The 10,848-nt window shown below is 30.9% G+C and overlaps 1 protein-coding gene across 1 annotated transcript; it reads right to left on the reverse strand.

Moving 5' to 3' along the window:
* Nucleotides 1–6,494: 6,494 nt before the first annotated feature.
* On the reverse strand, nucleotides 6,495–9,419 carry LOC126777714 (turripeptide Pal9.2-like). The gene is made up of 4 exons (XM_050500868.1): nucleotides 9,388–9,419; nucleotides 9,234–9,287; nucleotides 7,478–7,571; nucleotides 6,495–6,742 (listed from the first exon to the last, which is right to left on the reverse strand). The coding sequence occupies exons 2-4, from the start codon at nucleotides 9,268–9,270 to the stop codon at nucleotides 6,565–6,567; spliced, it is 309 nt and encodes a 102-aa protein (XP_050356825.1). The 5' UTR covers nucleotides 9,271–9,287; nucleotides 9,388–9,419; the 3' UTR covers nucleotides 6,495–6,564.
* Nucleotides 9,420–10,848: the final 1,429 nt, after the last annotated feature.

Below are 10,848 nucleotides of genomic sequence, written 5' to 3' on the forward strand. Positions count from 1 at the left end.
TTCGCTCGGCTGCGATTCCGTTACGTCGGCTTAAAGTGAACAGGTCGTAAACCCAAGTGCGAAAGAGGTCTTAACATCGAAATACTTATTATAATATTTTGATGGCTTTTAAACATTCCATTCAGAAGAAACTTAAAGAGCATTTGTAAAATTTGTTTTAAAATTAAATTATATTTATTTCTATGAATATAATTCATAATAAAGTATGTATCGACGAAGTGTTTTTCGATTTTGAATGTATTATTCTTATATTAAAAACTTTAAAAAAAATTGTTCGAATCTTTCGAGAATAATGGAAAATGAACTCAAAAGTTTCAATTTTTTTTTATAGTTATAAATCGTAATTTTGCTCAAAAGCAAAACTACAGTAGATACAGTTTGCATGTAAGAACTGTAAAACTTTAAAATTGTGCAAACTTTTTTCGTGTGTAATTATAAAAGCTCGTCGTGGTTTTATTTCGTAAATTATTGAATAAAATAAATAGAATATAAATCTTATAAATGTAGATATTTTAAGAAGCTACTTTGTGAATTCTATGGAACTGTATTCTCTTATTTAGAAGGAAAAAAGTGTGTTCATGTGTGTGTCATCTCTTTTGTCAACACATAATTATAATATTATATTGACGCGTAATAGTATAATGAACACTTGTTTTAATTTTAATTAAATTCCATTTAGCTGATTTCGCTTTTAATATATTAATAAAGTAAATTAAATAAAATGTAGACGAATTGATTTCAAAGTCGGGCCTTCGGTCGGGCTTCAAAAGTAACAAACAAACTTAAACTAAGAACTTATAAATATTATATATACGCTTTTATATTTTTAATTATACCATAAGATATCAACGACGGAGGTTTTATTTTTTTCAGTAAGTTTTTGATTTTCACTTGTAATATTAAAGAAAAATATTAATATTTAAAAATAGAACACAATTAAAAAGTATAACATTATTAATTCACGAAAATTGTAACAATACGAATATCATGGTAATTATTTCAATTTAAAAAATAAAGCAGGCATTACTAACTTTCCAGGGATTATTTGCATAGTAAGGTTTTATACACACGTTTAATTAATGTATAAACACATGCGTTGCTGCACACACATTCGATAAATACGTCTACGAACACGTATAAAACACAAGGTACAAATATACAAACAAAAAGACTACGTTGATAATAACGCATTGTATTCAGAACTCCCAACAAAATGGTTTAGTCTTTACGGTCTAAGATTCTAAATAATCATCAAGTAAAATAATATATTACGAGTTTATTTGAGGAAAGGAAAACTTTCTTAGAAAATTTACTTACTTGATAATATCTAGAAATAATACTTTCATCTGATTGTTATCTTGAAGAAATTTATGTCTTAAACTTTCTAGACCTTTCTGCGAATGGTTCTGTCAGCTGTAAATTGTTTTCGTAGTTTCTTTTTTTAAATTAATCATTATTATAGTAACGTGTTACAAGAAACGAATCGTGGATATTTGTTTGTTGCAAAACTCATTATTACATGTTGCAGCAGAAACTTATTAAAGTCTGCGCCGTCTTTATGTATTTATATTTCCACTCATTTCAGGTAAGGTTTGATTCCGTTTTAATCAATATACATATTTCACGAGGAAAGTTAGTTTATAATTAATGAATATTTTGTTAATATTAACTAAAGTGAGTAGAATATTTGTCGATTAAGCGAGATAAAATTGTGTCGACTAAGTAATTACATGGCGTTCGCTGCATAAATCGATAAGATAATAATTAATATGAAAAATAAAAATGGCACATCACAAATAATTCTAAAGAAAATTCAACGATTATTTTCGTTTATCTACTTACTTAGTTTTAACCATACGAAGCTAGAGTAAGTAGCTGGTAATTTATCGTAGAGCCTGCGTTGCTTGCATCCGTCTGTGTTTGTTGTTAATACTAATTATCGTGCGCTCATTTTTATCCTTTTTGTATTTTAATCATAACAAAATTATACATAACATATAATTTTATCTTAATTAAAATGTCTGAATAATTCAGTATAAGCGTATTTTATACTTGCATTGATACTATTATTACTTTTTGGTATTATATTTTAAAGATACATATTTTGCTGACGAGTGTTTGTTTCCTAATAACACCGATAATAAACATGTGTAATTATAATAAATTATTAATACGTATAAGTAAAAAGTAAAGTAACAGCCTGTGAATGTCCTATTACTTGGCTAAGGTCTCCTCTCCTTTTTTGAGGAGAAGGTTTGGAGTTTATTCCACCACGCTGCTCCAATGCGGGTTGGTGGAATACACATGTGGCAAAATTTCAGTGAAATTAGAAACATGTAGGTTTCTCACGATATTTTCCTTTACCGTCAATCACGAAATAAACACAAATTAAGAACATAAAAATTTTGTGTAAAATAAAAATATCGTTAAAATACAGTCGTATTGTTTATACCTTTTATGCTGTTCATGTTCGGCTGAATCACGCTATCAAAATTTTCTGCGACAGTTGCTATAAATTCGAATAACTATTTAAAATGAGTAGAGAGACTTTCTAGCTAGTTATGTTACTCCAATGCGACATGTGTATCTCAAAAGATTTATAAATCGTTTTATTATAGAGTATGTATATTATTTACTAGTTAACCCGGGTATGTATTCCCGCATATTAGGTGGATGCGATACAGTAAAAAAGCAGCCTATGTAAGCCTAAACAGCGACCCTTCCTTGGGTCATACCAAATTTAATCAAAATCAGTTTAGTAGTGTAGCCGTGAAAGCGTAACACACAGACAGAGTTACTTTCGCATTTATAACATGAGCATAGATGACAACAGGAAAGTAAATGACACACCTAAGTGAATATCATAAAAATATACAATGTTTGAAATATAAAGCAGTCTCTACACTGTCAATACACCACCGTTACTATGTCTATTGTAACTAATACGACTATACTCATTTCTCAAATTTGATACATTTATCAACATACACAGATGAACAAAACCATGTCTGTTACCGTATAATAATTATGTCTTCCTAACCGATTTAAGCAATGGCAGTCATTTTTAAGAGAGACTAGCCAACTGTGAAGGATATATTATAGTGCGCAAATAAAATTAACCCTCTCTTTATTACTCTCATAATCCAATGGAACGGCAGCTCCAACACAACGGGATCGCGTTCCGTCGCAAAAACAACGTGCTCTCTGTGGTACGGGAATATAAATACTACCAGCTTCCGAATTGCTAGTGAGAATTCTTGATGAAATATCCAAAAACTGCCAATTGGAATCTGCATAATCTAATATAAAATTATTTGATCTAATCTGCCGCATAATATAAGTTATTATAGTAATATAAGTTAGCTAGCCAGGTTCTTATCACTAATATAATAACGATAACTTATTGTTTGTATTTTGTATTCTAAAATCTACCGTAGTGCTTTATTCTTTATCTTAGTGCATTGGAAAATTGAAAACTTGCTAAGAATACTAGAAAATACAACTTATTAATAATTAACTAAAAGTAAAAATTTCAGCAAAGTAACTGAACTATAAGTCAAAATATATTTTAAAAAAGCTGTTTTGTTAGGTGTTTTTAAACTTCATTTGTTGAATTATTCAAATTTACTCAATTTATTTACAGAGCCGAAAGTTACCCTACACCTAAAGTTTGACTTCTTTGCTTATTAGTTTTCTTTTTACTCGACATTTTAAAAACAAAGTATTTACATATCACAAAAAATTAAATTACTGATCGAATTAACGAAGCTTTTTTGGTCAGTAGAGGCCATAGAACGAGGTAACATGAAAGGATCATAAGACTGAAGCTATCAAATACGAATTGCACTTATAGACCATCTTGTTCTTTCGTTGCTAACTAAAATGTATAGTAATATGATATGCTTTGTGTTCACTCTGGATGGTCACTGGGGCTTTGATAAGCTCTTCCAGTCTTCCAGATCGAGAATGTAGCGGCCGTGCCATGCACCCGATACCTTATGCTGAAGGGACAAAAGGCAGTTTGCCGCTACTATGCCGATGTCGTGTGATTGGTGGTTGTCATATCATCAGTTCTGCACCACTACAGACCTACTGAATTCACAGCGAAGAGTAGCCATCCTCAATGTTCAGGAATATTGCATGATAACGATAGCGCGCTTTTCGTCCTTGGACATCCCGGTGAATATAGATGAGAGAGTGTATTAGTAGACCTGCATCCACCATCAGAATTATAGGAACTTTTGTGTAAATATAAAAAAAATAGTCCTAACGAAACAGCTTAGAAGTTGTTTATTTCTAATCACTTTGACAGGCAAAGAAACGTGCGCATACAAACCTTCAAGTGATAATCCAAATATGTATAATTTTAGGTATTATAAACACCCAAAATAGTTATGTTCTTGTTAATTTTTGCAAACTATCCAAAAGTTTTACAGCTTCCCGTGAAAGTTTCAAACAATTCACCACGAGACTTAAACTTCAAGTATTCCAACCGTTTGCTTTGCAGCGATAAACGGCTGATCCGGTAAAAAGGGAAGTTATTTCAGATCAGAAAGATACGATAAGCCTGAATACATTTTTAACGAACCTGTTTTCATAATTTAGATTGGATAAAAACTGATATCAGTTTGTCTGACTACAGCTAAGTTATTGCTGATAACATTTAAAAATATATGCTGAATATCCCAAATGAGTTATCATATTTTAATGGATTTCGAGGCTACTGTACACCGTATCGTACTGAACCGTAGGATATGAAAATATATTAAAATAAACGCGCCAAAAAATACTCGCTGCGGTTCGTTCAATGTTTTAGCAATTAGCGTAGAAGAGCAAGCAGATCGGTTCACGAGTGTTTATATACGAGATACCAATGAGATCTCATTGGTAAATAAATATCACTGGATAAAATCCATATTTTACCCGTACGAAGCTAGCTAGTCAAAAGAAAAAAAAGACAAAAAAAACAAAAATATCTTGAATATATATTAAAATATTCTGACTTCTGTCGCACGGGTAACACCAGTTCAGGAGTTAGGGCTACTTTTTCTAATATGTATTAGATAACAATAAAGTATTATTATTATTATTATTATATTATTTTGTACACATTTTACATTTTCTGGTTACTTAATATAACCAAGACTGCATAGGCACGTGTTATGAATAATAATAGATATACAATTGACGAGCCGGTTGGCGTGGTCGCCTTTCACGCCGAAGATTGTAGGTTCGATTCCTACTTAGGACAGACATTTGTGTGCATGAACATGTCTGTTTGTCCTGAGCCTGGGTGTAATTTATCTATATAAGTATGTATTTACAAAAGAAAAGTAGTATATGTAGTATATCAGTTGTCTGGTTTCCATAGTACAAACTCTGCTTAATTTGAGATCAGATAACCGTGTGTGAATAATGTCCCAGGATATTATTATTAATTATTTTTTATTCTTCAGTCACCTGTTTCAAAGGGTTACGATGAAAAATATCATAAACTGAATCTTGATTTGATCTCTGAAGTAAGTGTCTACCATTCACCGTTCCATTCAGTATTCTTGTGTTTTTGGAAAATCGTAAAACTAAAGACGGCAAAAATAGTTCAATAAAGTTGGTTAGTTTGTTTTGATACAGATATTCCAACCGTATTATACTTTTTTTTTTTATATTCGCCGGGAGGGCAAATGACTCTACTCCACCTGATGGTAAGTGGTAGTAGAGTCCAAACGCGACGACGGCCAGTACATTACAAATAATAAATAAAACAATAAAAAATACAACTTTTTCTTACTAATTTGACAGAAGTATATTTGTATATTTGTTTGCAAAATAATTATTTACATGATGGTCTTAATAATAAAATACAAATAAAAAAATAAAAATAGCTTCTGTATAAATCATGAAAGCGTGGAATGATGACAGGAATGCTAGCCGAACTTTCCATTCCCGGAATTCAGATCCTCTATGCGAAAAATGAACCAGCCATAAATCAGGACGATTTATTTATGTATATTATTTGACACATGTTAATTGGGTTTCTTGATTATTTCATAGAGTTTAAATAAATATAAGGTCATTAAAATTGGTAGTTTCGTAAAATAGATTAAATTAATAGAAAAATATAATAACACCAATTCGCATTGGCAGACTGCAAAATTTTAGGTCGAGAACACAAGGTTAAGAATTGTTCTCTCGTTAGAAATTCCTTTATCAGACTTGAGGTTAAGTCAAGAAGCATCTAGCGAAACGCACCAATAACTTGCAGCAGTAAATCGCTGCATAGGTTACCGCATTTGACGATACTCGGAAGTAGTCGAGTGGTTTTAGAAAATAGTCTTACAGGTCCTATTAAAGAAAGTGGTGTGCAACAGTTGTGCTTCTACCTCTTGAATGACCTTTTTCGCTTTTTGGGGAAATGAATGGCGAAGATCAGACTGTATAATATTAAATATATAAGAAAAAACGCATATTTCATATAAACATAAAATAAAAGAAAATAACAATAAAACACATCGATTTATTGCACCCTCCTATTAATAATTACCTTTCGTTGAAATAGAATTAATATCATTTATAAGGTATACAGTTCCCTTGGTGCTTAACAGACACGGTGCCGTTTTTATTTTCACATTCCAATTGACACAGATTATAATAGGATTGACCATTTGATCCGCAAATAGGATCATATATCTTTGAGCACATGCAATTCTTCTTGACTGTTTCTTCGGTCGTTGATATGATTTTTCTGAAAGCAAAATTGATATAGTATTATAATGCAAGAATAACTAATAAATACGATTGATTACCCGTTGATATTAAGAAGGTTGCTCACTACTACGACCCTAATGCTCACGACGAATGTCTTAAAAGTATCATCTAATATGAGTTCCTCACTGGTTATTCTACCACCAGAAAGCTAATTTTGCATTTCGGCAACAGCGGGCAATCTCAAAGCGGTTATTGACCTCGGGATTTGCGGCCCTTATTTTTATTATACAATGGCCGTATCTGTTGTCTTGATTGACCACCATTAGGACTATTTACTCGTCTATTTCTGTACAATATATAGAACAAAATTAGCCTATGAATCAGTGGTGCTGAGCTGGATTGAGCGCGTGACATAGAGGATGGAAGATATAAGAGCATTCTACTGACACACTTTACTTACTTGTTTGTTAAAATAATGGTTATTGCCTTATATTCCATTAAACTAAGTATTAGCATTTTTTATTAGATAGTCTAGTAAAATTAAGTAAAGGCTAATTATGATAATAGTTTATTTAGTACCGATCCAACGTTATAAAATGAGCGAATTCCCAGAAGTTATTAAAATGTATCTACATTAATGAATAATATCTAGGCGCTTTTTTATTGAATTTTTTTTATCTTAAATTATCTTGGAATATATTTTTTTAATAATTACCTTTTTAAGTATTTTATTATTAATATTTATAGCTATTTTTATTATTTTTAAGCTTACCTTTCAACGTATTCGTTACTCTTAGCTAACATGAACGGTACAGCAAAATAGTCCTTACGCTTATTTGAAGATACTTGCATAAATAGGAGAATACCTAAAATAACAAACATACAAAACCAAGAATAAATCAAATTAAATGAAAACCCTTTATTCAATATAAAAGCATTACAGGTACTTTTTGCTGTTAAATTGTTTAAATTAAACTATCACGGGTTTGGAAAAGAAATAACTTGACTTGAGAAGAGTCGGCGAAAGAATGTTGAATGGGTTTTATTTTCCAAACTGTTAAGGATTTTTTATTTATTGACTTATGTCGGCTTCGTAAGCGAAACGCAATTTAATGAGGAATGTGTCAAGAAGACGGACCACTGGAAAATAACGTGAGTTCTACACGTCCGCTTCAAAGTGAAGATAATCGTAGGGTTACCGAAACATGCTTAGCATTCCTCTTCAAATAACGTAAATACGACCGGTTTTATTTATAACATGAAAGAAACCTGTTCTTATATATGACATTTATTCGTAATTAAAGTGTGCAAATAGCACTTTGCCTAAAATTATGGTATGAAAAATTAAATTACAATTTTTTTTTTTTGGATCTTGTCTTGTCTTATACAGTTCTTATTCGATGTCGTTAACGTTAACTGCGATTATTTATTGTCACTAGATGGCGCTGTTTCCATTTCCATAACTAAAAAACTTGCACATACACAGCTTTAAATTATCATCAAAATATTTACCAATTTGTTTTGATATTAAGATTGTCATAAATCACATAAATAAAACTTGAGCCAAGCTTGTTTTTAATAGGGACATTTATTTGATATTTTTACATAAAACTCCCATCATAAATTGAATGTCTGCAGATGCTCAGAGATTTTCTCCGTCTTTAAAATGTTTTTTACTATCAGTCTTTTTAAATATATTATTAATTAAATTAAATTTCTTACAATAGCATCGCGTTGGCCCTTCAATAAAACCGTATACAAATTACGAATACGGTATAAGACGCTAAATCATTCGAGCATCCTATTCCTTGTGAATTAATTTAAATTAGAAATTACTGACATTAATTTGCTTAGAATAAAAACTTACATATAAAAATCTAGTATATATGTACTTTTGTTTGGCGAAACCAAATCATGAACTATTTTTACTGTAAATTTATTAATTTTTCAACTTATAGTATTAGTAGTATTTTTAAAACTTACAAAAATAAATGAACGCCATCATCCATCTCATTATTACAAATCAAAATTACCAATTATACGATGAAATGCTCAGTGAAGCTATAAAAATCAAAGCTCCTAAATTTTCCATTGCAAATTACAGTAAAGATAAGAGTAATTAACTTTTAATATTGCTAGTTAAGAAAAAAATCATCGAGGAATTTTATGTATCGGATATGTAAAATTAATCGAGATAGTTGGGCTTCGAACCAAACTTTCAGTAATTAATTTGCGTTTATATTTTATTTTGTCAACGGAAAAAAAGAAACGTTAACGAAATGATTGCATAATAATATACTCGCATCAGATATCAAAAATTTTACTAAAAGTGTGTTACCAAGTCTTTTGCTTAAAATTATTGATGCCTTTGCCGAACGAAGTACAATTTTTTAATCGTGTTTATAGATGATTTATTTCTTTTAAATTAAAAAAATATATATATCTTACAAAGTTCCGATCTTTACTAAAAATGCAGAAGTATTTATTTAATCTTTTTCAATAATCATCAAATTAACTGAAAATCGTACCTTCAGCCTGAATAGGTTTTCGAAATGTATCTCTCATTATTAAATTCAAAAGAGCTGTGAATTAAAAGCATTGAGTCATAATTCGATTAAATCATCAACATAATGAAAGATATTATCGTTCCAATTTATATTTGACACTTGAAAACATTATTACCTGCTTCATTTCTAAACGCCTGTATGCTATCAATCTTGTCAATCGTAACAATGATTTGAATTGCAGACTAATTGTCATACTCACTGAAAATCAGAAGTGTATTCAAATAATTTCTCACTGTGAGAATACTAAATTTATATGATTGCTTATGTACTGGTATATAATATTAATTCGATAGTATCAAATATTGATATTATCGAATTACTATTATATATCTACACTAAGCGAATAGGTTTTTTTTTTCAAATTATTGTTGTAAGAAGGTGGCAAAGACAATTGGCAAGCCGATATTAAGTAACCACTGTCAAGCATAGGCGCTGTAAGAAGTATAAGCCACTTCTATTTCTTATCATGTTTTTATGTTTGTAATTACATAAGTTCACTCATGTCTGAAATCAGCACACAGCCTGATAGAAATTACTGCTAGTAAAGACAGAATAATAGATGAGCCCTATTATTGATTGGCCAAACAAGCCGAGATGGCCCTGTGGTAAGAACGCGTGAATCTTAACCGATGATCGTGGGTTCAAACCCGGGCAAGCACCACTGAATTTTCATGTGCTTAATTTGTGATTATAATTCATCTCGTGCTTTACGGTGAAGGAAAACATCGTGAGGAAACCTGCATGTGTCTAATTTCACTGAAATTCTGCCACATGTGAATTCTACCAACCCGCATTGGAGCAGCGTGGTGGAATAAGCTCCAAACCTTCTCCTCAAAAAGAGGAGAGGAGGCTTTTAGCCCAGCAATGGGACATTCACAGGCTGTTACGGATTATTGATTGCCTGCACAAATTTCTATCACCGCTAAAACCAATTCAATAATTTTCAGCTACTGTTTGATTATTATTATTATCGATTTTCAAAATGAGAATCATATTGGGTTATATAATTGTCATTGGACATGGAACCTGAGATGTTATGTCCCTAATGCCTGTAGTTACACTTGCTCACTTACACTTCAAACCGGAATGCAACAATACTAAGTGTTGGTGCTTAAGAGTGGAACCCACCCAGACGAGCCTGCACAAAACCCTACCACCAGGTCACGTAAATATAAAAATAAAACAGTTTTCTATGGATAAAAAATTATACAATAAGACAAAGTAACCTAAAAGGTTTCCATTTATTTGTTTGATTTTTGAATCACTAAAAACACTAATTGTTTTAAATAAAAATTCAATTAATCCAAATTTTATCCTGTAATTTCAAAGTAAACTACGTACATAGTAATGCAATAAACACCGTTTTACTGATCAGTAAGTTACAGTAAAGTACTGCATTTTAATTCTTCTATAAAATATACTCTCAACATTGTCCCGCGGGTTTTAAAACTTATAATTGCTTGAAAATTCCTATAAATATTGCTAGAAAACTCCAACTCTTAACTATGGTACATGTCCTTATTAAGCTGGTAAGAAAAATGAAGTGCTATATATTTTTTAATAATAAAGTGATGGC

Source organism: Nymphalis io, chromosome 23 (genome assembly GCF_905147045.1).
Source record: "Nymphalis io chromosome 23, ilAglIoxx1.1, whole genome shotgun sequence".
In the NCBI taxonomy this organism is placed as follows: Eukaryota; Metazoa; Arthropoda; class Insecta; order Lepidoptera; family Nymphalidae; genus Nymphalis; species Nymphalis io.